The following is a 14,347-nucleotide window of genomic DNA, read 5'->3' on the forward strand; positions in this document are numbered from 1 at the left end:
TGGACTCCAGGTCCGTGTCCTGTGAGACATGGTCCAAAATAGGACATTCTGGGGTGTTTACCTAAGATCACTTTGCCAGTTTATGGTAAGAAAAAAAGTCACAAGACCTCCTTTTCAGTGATGGGGGTGAATATTCGAATCGCAAATTTTAAGAATATAGTGATATATATTTGTGTTTTAGAATATTCTAGATTTTTTTTCATCTGAACCCATGATCCCTCCCTGCTTCTTTCTTGTGGGCCAATGAGAAGGCTCCAATGTCTTTGTCTGAGCTTAGCAACATCCCTAGCAACCAATAGGAAAGTTGCCGACCCCTTACTATATAAGACCCTCCCCAGCAGCCATTTTCTGCAGTTTTTTGCAGTTCTGAGAGAGACAGCAGTGTTGTTGCTGTGCTCTGTGCTTTCCACTCATTACCTTAGATAGATGGTTAGCTTATATATATATAATACAGATAGTTAATGGGAGATAGGGTGGCCAGATGTCCGGTTTTCAGGCTCCCTGTCCTCCGTCCGGCGGAGTGCCTGGACGGACACAGGGATGTCCTCCTTCTCAGACAGCAGCATTGTGCTATGTTAGCGTGAGCTGCTGACAGACTGATTTACTAACAGGCTTCTCTCACCCCCAGTCAGTCACTAGAGCCGCAGATATGGCTCCCTGTGGCTGACTGAGGGGGAGAGAAGCACCCGGGCTGTCCTCGCTCACCTTCCATTCACAAAGTTCTTACCTCTCCTCCCCTGTGTTTTTCCGGACGGCGGCGGGGCATGGCTTCACATAGTTTTGAGGCGTGGTTTGGAGGCGTTGTTTGGGGCGTGGCCTGTGAGGTCGGACTTTCTAGGGTGAAGCCAGTAGCCACCCTAGTGGGAGATAGTCAGTGTAGGTTATATCCTAATATAGTGTAGCTGTTGTAGTGCAGGGTGTTAGGCAGTGTGATAGGAAATACTGTCCATTCATACATGCTACATACATAGTGATATGATGTCACTACAATACTTAGTGCACCAATCAGTAATATGTAATCAGACCTGCTAAAATGTGAAGTTGCACGTATTGCGCCAAAATATGTGCATCATTAATTGCCGATTAGCGCAATTGCAAATATATTGGAGCAATCTATCTGCATATAAAGCTATTCTAATGTTCTGCCGTGCCAACCATTTTCTCCAGTCTCCGGAAACTTCTAGCAGCTTGGAAAATGTAGCAAAAGTGACCCACGCCTGCATTGCACACGCTTTACGCGAATATTACATTGCCGATTTTTGCAATCAAGAAAATTATAGTGAATTTGCAAATATATGACGAATATTCTACAAAATATTTGCGAAATATAGCAAATTCGAATATTGCCCCTGCCGCTCATCACTACTCCTTTTGCAACGTTCAAAGAATATTGTCGCACGGGGGGTTTTACGCCATCCTGGGAAACGGCAAGAGCTGGACCATCGGCCCCGGCAAATTCACTAACATTTACACCTGTTTCCAGGAGTAAATGACATCTGAAATCTACTCCAGTCAGGAACTAGAAGTAGATTTTAAAATAGGCGCACAGTGGTACATTTACTAAGAACTTTTAACGCCGGTCTTAGTTTGCCCCCTGCACCTCCGTAAGATTCGTCTAGTTGATTTGGCACTTCTGTGGCAGTCCTGGCACTAAAAGCATGCCTACCCCTGGCTGGCGTAGCCTTTCGCTAACATTTGCGCCTATTTCTAGGCGTAAATGTTAGTAAATTTGCTGGGGCTGAAGTCCCTGCCCAGGCAAGACCCCTGGCACTCCACCTCTGCCCCGCGCAACTGGTGGACACAGCGTAAAACATCTTGTCACTATGTCATACCTAAAATAGTCGCACATTCCTTAGTAAATGTGCCCCACAGGCTGCTGGAGGACGCACCTAATTTAAGACGAGGTGCCTATATGATTTGCATCCTCGAGTAGAGCAGGGGCTATCAAAGGCTGGCGTAACATCCCGGTCTGTGGAGTGAGCCCTCAGGCAGACTGGAGAGTAGTGTTGAGCATACGTCTGTTTTAAAGTTCGGCGTACAAGGTTCGGGTTATCTAAGAATTCCGTTATGGATTCCGCTACCACGGACCATTATAGAATCCATAACGGAATTCTTAGATAACCCGAACCCGAACTTTGTACGCCAAACTTGAAAACAGAAGTTCGCTCATCCCTAGTGGAAAGCACTGCAAAGAGTGTGTTACATTGCTGAAAGGTAAATCAAGATTATTATTATTATTTTATTATGTATTATTAATTATTATTATTATTCTTTACAGATGTACACATTTTCCCAGAATCTTGTGCATTTCTCTAATTCCACGGTCAGTTCTTGTGAAGCAGAATGAGAAGTTTGGGGAAGTATCAACCACCGCATGGAGAAATGTAGATGATCACACAGTGGGTGGAGGCAGGGTGCAGCTGGTCTGCAAAGAAACTTTAAGAGTTAACAAGGATGCGATGTGCTGCAGGGAGGATTCATAAGAAGCCATAATTCAGGGCAGTCTAAGGTGAATAGCAGTTTTTTTTCTTTTCTTTATATAAGGATATCCCCCCTCCCTCCCCTTCTTCCTGGTTTCCTTTTGGGGAGGAGCCCTTCAGGGAACAGGGCAGAGAAAGCACCTGGGTGTGTTACATGAGTGTGGGGAAGTCCCTGTCTCATTGCTGTTTCCTACAGACTGTCACACTGAAGATTTCAGAGGACACCGGGGGAGTGAGTGAGGTTAAAGGGAAGAGGAGGGAAAGAAGGGGGGTCAGTTACCTAGAGAGAAGAGACTTAAAGGGGATAAACCAAAACAAATAGGGTGACCCTGGGCCAGTGCAGACAGAGGACATATACAGAAGAGGACCCTTATTTTATGAAGACTAGAAGAAGGAGAGCTTAGAAGGTGTAAGATGTTCTTGATGATACCAGTGTATTGAGGAAGAATGGGGAGCAGGAGAGGGAAACCACCAAAAGAGGAGCAGATGGACAGTCAAGAGGGCAGAAGAGCAAAGTGATAGGAGAGCGATTGCAACAGGCAAGCTGGACGTAAACAAGGACAAGGTGAAAATTGCCCCAAATAAATATAAAAAGGGGAGGGAGAAGAGAAATAAGAGAAGGTGGAGAACAGGGGAGGAGAACAATTCAGAGACAGTACATTGTGTCATACCTTTACCTTAGGGACAAGTAAGTGGCAGCTCTTTATGGAGTGATATTCCATGGACATCCATCCAAGCCCTTTTACAGGAGACATGGAGACCCCACCATCACCTCTGGATCTCAGCATCAGGAAGTCCATAGACCTGTTGGATGCAATCCCCCAGAGTCCACCAGGTTTTCGGCCAAGAGGACCATTAAGGGGCTTGGAGCCACTGAAAGAGGTGAAGCTTGAGAATACCAAGCAACCAAGTGTTTGCAAGAATGGGTCCCGTGAGGCACCTGGATTTTACAAAGACCAAACCTGTTTGCCCCTGAGAAAGAGAAAATTCCTTCCATCGCCCAAAGAGGAGACTCCTGCTGTGAGATGTGCCAATGACTATTCAGAGTGGGACAGAAATTTCTGCAGCCCCCCCTATATGACACCTACACTATCCCCTTTTTCAGCATACTACTCAGGTATGTATCTTGAGCTTGAGAAGGAATGAAACTTTGTAAATATAGAGATGAGGCAGAGCTGAGTTTGTCATTTGTCATAACTCATCACAAATTTGCATAGGACTGCACTTTTTCCACAATGCACTCAAGTTGTTCATGGCAGACTCAGTTCTGCTACATCTCATACTGTATGAATACCTGTACAAAGGTGGATTATTAGAAAATGCTTTATCCATTTGCCCATGCCTGTTACCTTCTACACAGTAAGAATCCATTCTGGGGTCATTTTGCTCTGCTGATCACGTACATTGTCTGCCTCTTAAGAATAGGTCAGCGCCGCGTGTTTTTTTATTTTTTATTGGTAGAAGCTCCCAGTGAGGAAATCTTGGCATATCTACATTGCATCGCTTTTAGATGAAAATAGTGAAAGTCAGTTCCATACATCTATAAGTGCTTGTGCATCATATGCATAGATTTCTGCACACCTCATTCAGCTACCCTAAGAAATGTCTGCAATACATCTGAGTATACCCTTATAGCTAATGAATGGACTGAAGGGTGACAGCTGTGTATCCTAATGACTGTATGTCCCCTGGCACATAGGATGCCTGCTGTATGCCCCCCTAACACTGTGTGCATGAGTCGGAATGCACTGTATTCAGAATAACACATCTATCATCAGGTCTATGCTGGTGGAACCATGGGCAGAATGAAATCCTGACAGGGTTCCTCATGACGGAGAGTTACCTTATATTTTACTCTAAAGGCTGTATTAGACCTGCAGATCAAGCAGGCAAGAGGAGCAGCTCCTAATGGCTGCTAGCCAGGTAAGTAATGATCAGTGATCCCAGAGTTAATTAACGCTGGGGGCATCAAGTAGTTGTGTACCTGGCCGGTGACCACAGATGCCCTCCTGATTCCTGAATTCAACTATATTGCCACCCTGAGGCAGCTGGAGTAGGAGCATACAACATGGCAGCTGGTGTTGGCCACCACAGAGGGGCAGCTTCTGATGAGGTATTTTGTGCTGCTGGGGCATTATTTTGTGCTGCACATGGTTTTTGATTCTGCTGGGGCATCCTATTGTGTTGCACTGTGGTCTTTGGCTTTTCCGGGGCAGTATTTTGTGCCATAATATGGTATTGCTGGCCCACCTACTTTTGTTGGCCCTACTTTCTGTCAATTTGGACCCACCTACAATATGGGACCACTTTTAGTTTTTTAGTTTTCCAGGGCCACTTTAAGTTTCCCAGTCTGCCCCTGGGAGCGTCCCTTCCTGGCAATTGCCTGCCAAAGTTATTATCTCGTGAAGTCTTGCGAGACTTCGCATAAATAACTTCAGAAATAGATTTAGACTGTAAAAATGATTACCCGAACTCGGGTTCAGTTCCAAGTGGCACCTTGGAACCGAACTCGAGTTTGGGAAATGTTTTGTTTGACAGTCTAAATCAATTTCTGAAGTTATTATGCAAAGTCTTGCAAGACTTCACAAAGTAATAACTTCGGCTCATCTGAGCCAATACATTCTAATACTGTATGGAGCACTCACTCCGTACAGTATTGAAACAAAGTTTTATGCGAATCGACTTCGAATGTTTCATCCAAAGTCGATTCGCTCATCCCTAATCTCCTCCATGGTATGGAGGAGATCGAGTAACTAGTTGTTTGTCGGCAAAGAATGATTTTTAAAACTCGAAAGATTTGGATTGCAATTGCTAGTTCATCGGGTTATTGACGGCAGTATCACACAGCCAGATCATCGGCCATCGCTAACGAGCGTTACTATGAACGCTCGTTAGCGCTGATCTGGAAGACTTACACCCTTGAGACGCTGCAGCTTTTTAGAGAAAAGGGTGGAATTATAAGGCTGTGTTCACACATTGTGAAAATCCAAAGTGAATTGGGAGGATAGCCACCCAACAAAATGCCCAAAATGGGCTGGTATTCATGGCGGCATTGCAAAGCTTAAAGGTTACAGGTAAAACATCATGTCTTTACTTGGTACTTTCCAGAAAATCTGCAGTGATTACGCCATATGTACAATTGGGCACATGAGCAAGAGTCAGTGCACCTTCTCTCTACTCTATCTCACCCTGTTTGCATGTAGAGAGGGACCGACCTATCAAGCCAAGCAGGGCGGTGAGAAACCACACAGCGGACTTCTCATTTCTGTTATCAGAGACCCCGCCAGGATAGTCTTTGCTGGGGAATTACATGAATAGCAATTCTATAATGTAATATTACTACAAACACATTTCCTATAGAGTAGGAAACATTCAAACAGTAGACTGCATGATGTTTCAGATACCATGGCTTTTGTCCTACAGACCTATCAGTAGACCACTTGCAACCACTTTCACTTTATTTTAGGGAAATGTTATATATGCAGATCCTATATATGTTATTTAAAGTGGTCCTGGCTGTTTAGTCAAGTGCATCTTATCTTTTTTTTAATCATCATTTCTATATGTGTTGTATTAGGATTGTAAATGCATTCTACAGTCATTGATTTACATACCTGCCAGTCTCTGATGCTCTGCCAGCTCTACAGATGGGCAGTTTATATGGTAAGACATGGGAGCACCACTGCAGTGACAAGCACTGTCCACTACAAGACTGTACCTGCACCTGAACAGGTGATCGGTGGGGGTGCAGGGTGTCGGACCCCCGCCAATCAGATAGTGATGGTCGATTCCAAGGATAGACCATCACTTAGTAATGTCAACAACAACACCTTTAATTCTAACCTATCTGCATATAGAACAGTTTATAGACTGAAAAGTACAGTACATCACAACTCTGAGGAGGTGACCTAAACGCTGTGCACTGGCCCATAGGAAAACTGTCAGTAAACTTGGTTGTGTTGTACATCCATAGTCATAAATGAGGGAAATAAGGTTATGTAATATGAAGTCCTGTGTAATACCACTGATTGCACACTATGAAACCTAGCTGGTGTATTTCTGATAAGAGGCTCAGATCTACTATTTATGATAAACTCAGCTCTGCTACGTGAAGCAATAGGTTCTGTAATATGACCTGTAATGTGAAGTCCTACGAAATACCACAGATAACACACTATGAACCCGTGTTGGTGTTGTGCTCAATCTGAAACTAGATTTGATCTTGGAGATCATGGCTTTAAATTAAAGGGAACCTATTGCAGCAACCTGCAGGGAAGAGGGGAGTGGCAGTTGTGTCACTGATAGGAGTGCTGGTGGGTCTCATGGTGACTGTCATCACTCCAGCACTGCCTGGGGCCATGCAGTGATTGGAGGGGTGCAACCCTTCTTCCTCTTGGGCCATTCCCTAGTATTAAAGGCTCCTGCCTGATGATAACTGGGATACCCTTGGTGGTAGATTTGTGTGGTGACAGGGTGCAAGGCAATAGGACTGGGGGTAACAAATCCAAGGCACTTTATTGAGGTCATTTTGGCAGTTCATAAACAAAGTCACTGGTAGAAATATGTTCATTTTTCTCTCCAGAGTAAATATACCATCTTTGTAAAGCTGAATATAGCAGACTGCAAGATTACTGATTCTGAGGCACCCTACCTCTCCCATAAAAGGGTGCAAAATGTTCTCTCACAATATGTACTGCAGTTCCCAGGCCCGGGGTTTTTCGAATGCATGGCCTGTCTGATATATAAGTGTGGTGGGCACAGAAGCAATATACCCTCTCTACAAGCAGTAAGGTATGTTGCCATAAACGAGCAATTACCTTTGCTGTCTGCCCTTGTACAACTCCTTTCTAATTGCTCTCAACTTTCTGGGAATTGTTTCCTTCTTCCTTTCTCAGAGGATGGTAATTCAGCATGCAAGGATGAAGGCTCCTTGTAGAAGGCCTCACACTGCACAGACACATGCAGCTCCTTCACATCTTAGATGCACACACCTGGACAGCTCGCTGTTAACTCCCGACACAATCCAGGTCCTAACCCAGAGGGGGCAAGACCACCCTTCCTCCTGTTGAGTAGGGTACAATAACTAAGCTGTTTTCCCATGTTCAGCTCTTTGAGCCACTTCAATGGCAAGGAAAAATACATTAACCCATTTAGCAGTGAATTAACTCTTTACCAGTAAGCCACTGGATCACTGCACTGTTAACTTGGACATGTCGTTCAATCTGCTGAGCAGATTGATATGGGATATATAGTCATTATTTATTTTTCATTTAAATTCCTACCCATTCTGGGTTTTGGAGTCCAGTGGTTGGTCCTATGAGTGGTTGACAGCTGTCTCCATTTCAGTGTGCATAGAGAGATAGCTGTCTGTCACTGAGTAGGACTGCCCACCGGACTACTTCATCAAAAATGAGCAGGAAATCTAAAATATTTTCCCATAAAGTGACAAAAAAGGGTGGAAAAGTGCGTCTTATGGAGGGAATATTAATGACTGCTTCTATTATGGAAGCGGTCATTAGTATGCAGGAGTTGGAGGGAGCTGTGAGTGTAGCACTGCACTGGCTTTACTCTCCGCTCCCTGGTCTTCTTCCAGACAATGCAATACATGAGTCCTGACTGCGTACAGCGTCAGAATTTAGGAGACGTAGGCGCACACTATGGCCTGACATTGATTGTCGTATCAACGTCAAATCAGAGTTCAGCCCGGGGCTGGCAGAAGACAAGAGGAACTGGATCTGCAGAATGGCAGTGCAGGTCTGTAGCAGGAGAGATAAGTTATTTTATTTATAAGTCTGATACAGAGGTCTGATGGAGATTGGTGCCTGATACAGAGGTCTGATGGAGATTGGTGCCTGATACAGAGGTCTGATGGAGATGGGGGTCTGATGCAGAGGTCTGATGGAGATTGGTGCCTGATACAGAGGTCTGATGGAGATTGGTGCCTGATACAGAGGTCTGATGGAGATGGGGGTCTGATGCAGAGGTCTGATGGAGATTGGTGCCTGATACAGAGGTCTGATGGAGATGGGGGTCTGATGCAGAGGTCTAATGCAGAGGTCTGATGGAGCTGGGGGTCTGATGCAGAGGTCTGATGGAGATGGGGGTCTGATGCAGAGGTCTGATGGAGATGGGGGTCTGATGCAGAGGTCTGATGCAGAGGTCTGATGGAGCTGGGGGTCTGATACAGAGGTCTGATGGAGATGGGGGTCTGATGCAGAGGTCTGATGGAGATTGGTGCCTGATACAGAGGTCTGATGGAGATGGGGGTCTGATGCAGAGGTCTGATGGAGCTGGGGGTCTGATGCAGAGGTCTGATGGAGATGGGGGTCTGATGCAGAGGTCTGATGGAGATTGGTGCCTGATACAGAGGTCTGATGGAGATGGGGGTCTGATGCAGAGGTCTGATGGAGATGGGGGTCTGATGTAGAGGTCTGATGGAGATGGGGGTCTGATGCAGAGGTCTGATGGAGCTGGGGGTCTGATGCAGAAGTTTGATGGAGCTGGGGGTCTAATAGAGATGGGGGTCTGATGCAGAGGTCTGATGGAGATGGGGGTCTGATGCAGAGGTCTGATGCAAAGGTCTGATGGAGCTGGGGGTCTGATGAAGAGGTCTGATGGAGATGGGGGTCTGATGCAGAGGTCTGATGGAGATGTGGGTCTGATGGAGAGGTCTGATGGAGATGGGGGTCTGATACAGATATCTGATAGAGCTAGGGTCTGATACAGAGGTCAGATGGAGCTTGACAGTCTGATCTGAGGTTTGAGGAGGAATGGGGGCTGATTTGGGGGTCTGATGGAGTTTTGGGGTCTGATCCGAGGTCTGATGAAAAACAAAGTCTTATTTTTTTCATCTATATCCTGGGTGCGTCTTATGGTATGGTGCATCTTATGGAGTGAAAAATACATGATATCAATTTGCTCAGCTCCTCCTCTATAGCATGCTGGCCACATATTAGCCTGCATGTTCACTGTGACAAGTTTCCCTTAGATCTATTGCACATCAATTTGTTACATGGATGCTAATATGGTATCTTCAGAAATGTTTGAGCCCATACTATATCGCCCATTTGCATTGCACTCCTTATCATAGGGATCACCTCTCCTAAAGAGGCTATCCATAACGGGCACCATGTGACAGAACACAGAGCATGATACATAATTATAAGAACTTTCTGTGCCTCCATACAGAACATTGCCATATACGAACATAGTGGCCTCAGTTCTTTAGATCAGAACTTTGGGGTCGGACTGCTACATAAGAAATCACATAGTGTGAGCCTGCCCTGTAACATTTTAGACACTCTTTGATACTCTTCCTGCTGTACTACTGACAACACAAATAATTTTCAGTAAGGTTTAATTTAATGTGGTTATCTGGTTTTGGAGCCAACAACCCTAATGAATGGAATCGATGTCCAGTTAAAGCAACAAAAAAAAATTGCCTGTCCACAGTCCCACCATTGCCGTGCTGCTGCCCTGTTCCCAGACGCTTTTGATTCCTGTTAGATCAGAAGTGGCTTGGTCCCATGACGGTTGCAGCGAATCTCTTGCCTCAATGGTCACATATGCTTGAATGGCATGTCACTGGGCTCCGATTACTTCCGTTGGGTTTGTCAGCTCTTAAGCCTAGCATAGCCCCATTAATTCTTAGGGATCAGTGATTCCTACGGTATGTGTGTATAGCTGGTATAGCTGATGTGCCTAGACAATTCATGAGGCTATACTGCTTTTATGTACATGACTGTATTACAGATCCATGTGGGACAGATCCCAGTGGCATAACTAAAACCAGTTTTGTAACAAACCCTTTAAGGGGTCATGCCATGATTGATTTAAAAATTGAAAATCAGACATATAGTACATGACAATCTGTTTTGAGGAAAGCTAGAAACAGCTCTGTACCTCACCTGGATCCAGAGATCTCCACATTCATTGCTCCAGTTGCTCTGCTACAATTATTTCAGGCTGGCAGCTCAGGGGTGTGTGTCCTTTTTCACTGCAGCTCTCTCCTTGTATCTGTCCGAGCTACTAACAGAAGATATGGTAGGTGGCAGTTGAAGATTTAAACTAAGACCACTACAGTCAGGTGGACAAGAAATAAGGAAAATAACAACCAGCAGGTGGTGCTATACAGATAGATTTCAAATACAGGTGCTGGTTTGAAAACTGTAATATTTTTGTGGCATAACCCCTTTAACCCACCATATGCCATTAATAATACTGATGATGCTTATGTGGCCTTTTAACCCTCTCAGACATCAGGCTCTGGTGGGACTTCTACCTCTCTCCACCATAGCTACACCTTTGACGAATCCAAAATATAGCAGACATAGACTACATTTTACCTGTGTATGTAGCGATGTATGGCACAAGACCTCCAAAGCCTATGATTGGCTGCGATGGTCACCAGCCATATACCTCTACATTACCACTGCAGCGTTCTGCACAATCACCACGAGGAGTACCAAAGCTGCAGTGCTACAAAAGGTAGGGGAGTAACAGATGAGTATAGTATAGGTTTTTAATTATTTCAGACAACGGCTTAAACCTTGTCCTCTATGGATGAGAAGTGGTGTCCTTTTGTTCAAAGCTGTCCATGCACATCAGATTCTGGTGAACGTGTAATGTGCATTAAAGGGGTTATCCCATCATAATGATCACTGTTAAATCTGTAAATGATTTGACAGTGATCATTTTTGTAAATATACTTGATTAACAAATTCCCACCATTTAGGATAAAATTCATCCCACTTACCTTATTGTTGTGACTCGGTCTCCCCTGGTTACGGCCACCGCTCTTCTCCAAAATCCTGATGGCCGCGCTTGTGCAGAAGACTCCTTCTTTTCTCCCGGCTAGGGCCGCTTGCTGTCCTAAACGCGCAGACTGCCGCGCATGCGCGATGGTGACTTCTTCCCGGCCAGTATAGTACAGAGCTGCGAACGTGCACGCCGGCTCTGTACTATACTGGCCAGAAATAAGTCACCATGGCGCATGCGCGGCGGCGTGCGCGTTCAGTCCAGTGCCCGGCCGGGAGAAGACTTCAATCAAGATGAAGCCCGCCCCCAGCCAGAATCCAGGAAGTGAACGCGCGGTGGCAGCAGGTAAGTATAAAAAGGCAAAGTGGGATAATCCCTTTAAGGCAGCCTGATGGTCACTACATCTCCTGGGAGGTAAAACAAGGGTTAGATACCCTCTTAGAACAATATAAATACTTGGCTAAGCATAATGAGCATGTACATGGACTGGGCTGGGACGATCACTGATGGCTGAATTTAATTTACATGGCCTAATTTAAAGCATTACTGCTGCTAAAAATGCAGTACCGTATTTATAGTTGGCAAAAGTCTCAGCAAATTCTGGGATGTAAATACCCTCAAATTAAAGCTGACATTCTGCAGTTAAAGCACATCTTGTTCGTTTTTAAATTCATTGTGGTGGTGTATAGAGCCAAAAATGTTAGAATTGTGTTGATGTTCCAATATTTATGGACCTGACTGTATGTATGTGTCCACATATGGAGTCAGTCTTAAGAACAGGAAAGGGGTATTCCCAAGCATGGTCACACCCTGTTTAGATAAGTCCAGTTTAGACTCTATTTTTGAAATGTTTCTGAAAGGATTTGAACTCACAACCATGGGCGACTGTCTTATGTAGGGTCTAATTTTTTTCGGTATGAGATGACAGTTTGATTGTTACTATTTTAGGGTGCGTATGACTTTTTGATCACTTGGTATTACACTTTTTGTAATGTATGGTGACAAAAAATAGCTTTTTTGACACACTTTTTATTTTAATTTTTTTATGGTGTTCACCTGAGGGGTTAGGTCATGTGATATTTTTATATTGCAGGTTCTCACGGACACGGTGATGCCTAATATGTAATCTTTTTTTATTTATTTAAGTTTTACACAATAACAGCATTTTTTTATTTTAAAAAATCATGTTTCGAGTGTCTCCATATTCTGAGAGCTCTATTATTATTTTTTTTATGCGAATGTCTCAGGTAGGGTCTAATGTTTTGCAGGATGAGATGACGGTTTGATTGATATGATTTTGGGGTGCGTATGACTTTTTTATCGCTTGCTATTACACTTTTTGTGAGGTAAGGTGACAAAAAAATGGCTTTTTGACACTGTATTTATTTTATTTTTTACGGTGTTCATCTGAGGGGTTAGGTCATGTAGTATTTTTATAGAGCAGGTTTTATAGAGCAGGTTGTTACAGACGCGGTGATACCCAATATGTCTACTTTTATTTATTTTTTTACATTTAGCAGAATAAAAGCATTTTTTTAGGGTGATTGTCTTTGGTAGGGGCAAATTTTTTGTGGGATGAGGTGCGGTTAGATTGGTACTATTTTGGTGGGCATATGCCTTTTTGATCGATTAGGTCATGTGATATTTTTATAGATACGGACGCAGTGATACTTAATATGTCTGCTTTTCTTTTTTCCCCTATTTTTTACAATTTTTTTTACTTTATTCTGGGAAAAGGGATTTATTTATTTTTTTACTTGAAACTTTATTTTATTAAAAAAAAACACTTGTTTCACTTTTTATATTTGTTGCACTGTGGGACTTCACATTTTCAGGGTTTGATCCCTGTTTCAATCCAGTACAATACATTCTGTATTGTACTGTCAGCGTCTTACACAGTAAGGCCTCTTTCACACTTGCGTTGTCCGGATCCGGCGTGTACTCCACTTGCCGGAATTACACGCCGGATCCGGAAAAACGCAAGTGAACTGAAAGCATTTGAAGACGGATCCGTCTTCAAAATACGTTCAGTGTTACTATGGCACCCAGGATGCTATTAAAGTCCTGGTTGCCATAGTAGTAGTGGGGAGTGGGGGAGCAGTATACTTACAGTCCGTGCGGCTCCCGGGGCGCTCCAGAATGACGTCAGAGCGCCCCATGCGCATGGATGACGTGCAATGCGATCACGTCATCCATGCGCATGGGGCGCCCTGACATCACTCTGGAGCGCCCCGGGAGCCGCACGGACAGTAAGTATACTGCTCCCCCGCTCCCCACTACACTTTACCATGGCTGCCAGGACTTTAGCGTCCCGGCAGCCATGGTAACCATTCAGAAAAAGCTAAACGTCGGATCCGGCAATGCGCCGAAACAACGTTTAGCTTAAGGCCGGATCCGGATCAATGCCTTTCAATGGGCATTAATTCCGGATCCGGCCTTGCGGCAAGTGTTCAGGATTTTTGGCCGGAGCAAAAAGCGCAGCATGCTGCAGTATTTTCTCCGGCCAAAAAACCTTCCGGTCCAGAACTGAAGACATCCTGATGCATCCTGAACAGATTTCTCTCCATTCAGAATGCATGGGGATAATCCTGATCAGGATTCTTCCGGCATAGAGCCCCGACGACGGAACTCTATGCCGGAAGAAAAGAACGCAGGTGTGAAAGAGCCCTAAGATGCTGACAGTTGCCTAGGAGACCCAGCCCTCAGGCTGGATATCCTGGGCTTCTGTAGCTGGCAGGCCCCGATGCCTGTGTAAGGCAACGGGGCTGCCATGGCAACCATCGGGTCCCTGCCACCACTGTGCGGGACCCGATGGCTAAGGAGAGGGAGCGCAAACCTCCCATATGCCGCGGTCAGCCCTGACAGCGGAAAATGAGGGGTTAATCCACTGGCATCGGCGTTATCACCGATGCTGGTGGATGCAGTGATACAGTGATACAGTCCTAACCTCAGTATCTGAGGAAAGGGATTTAGGGATCATTATTTCAGAAGACTTAAAGGTAGACAGATAATGTCATAGAGCAGCAGGAAATGCTAGCAGAATGCTTGGGTGTATAGGGAGAGGAATTACCAGTAGAAAGAGGGAGGTGCTCAGAGCACTAGTGAGACCT

General features: G+C 44.8%; 1 protein-coding gene across 2 annotated transcripts in view; it reads left to right on the forward strand.

Moving 5' to 3' along the window:
• Window positions 1-2,310: 2,310 nt before the first annotated feature.
• The window catches only part of LOC122926668 (B-cell lymphoma 3 protein homolog), a 100,305-nt gene continuing 88,268 nt past the window's right edge, over window positions 2,311-14,347 (forward strand). The window contains exon 1 of one of the 2 annotated variants that reach the window (XM_044278118.1): window positions 2,311-3,597. In XM_044278118.1, coding sequence (XP_044134053.1) covers window positions 3,201-3,597 — 397 coding nt within the window. In that variant the 5' untranslated portion in view covers window positions 2,311-3,200. The remainder of the gene's footprint in view (window positions 3,598-14,347) is intronic. The other variant, XM_044278116.1, reaches the window with a different exon arrangement.

Source organism: Bufo gargarizans, chromosome 2 (genome assembly GCF_014858855.1).
Source record: "Bufo gargarizans isolate SCDJY-AF-19 chromosome 2, ASM1485885v1, whole genome shotgun sequence".
NCBI lineage: Eukaryota > Metazoa > Chordata > Amphibia > Anura > Bufonidae > Bufo > Bufo gargarizans.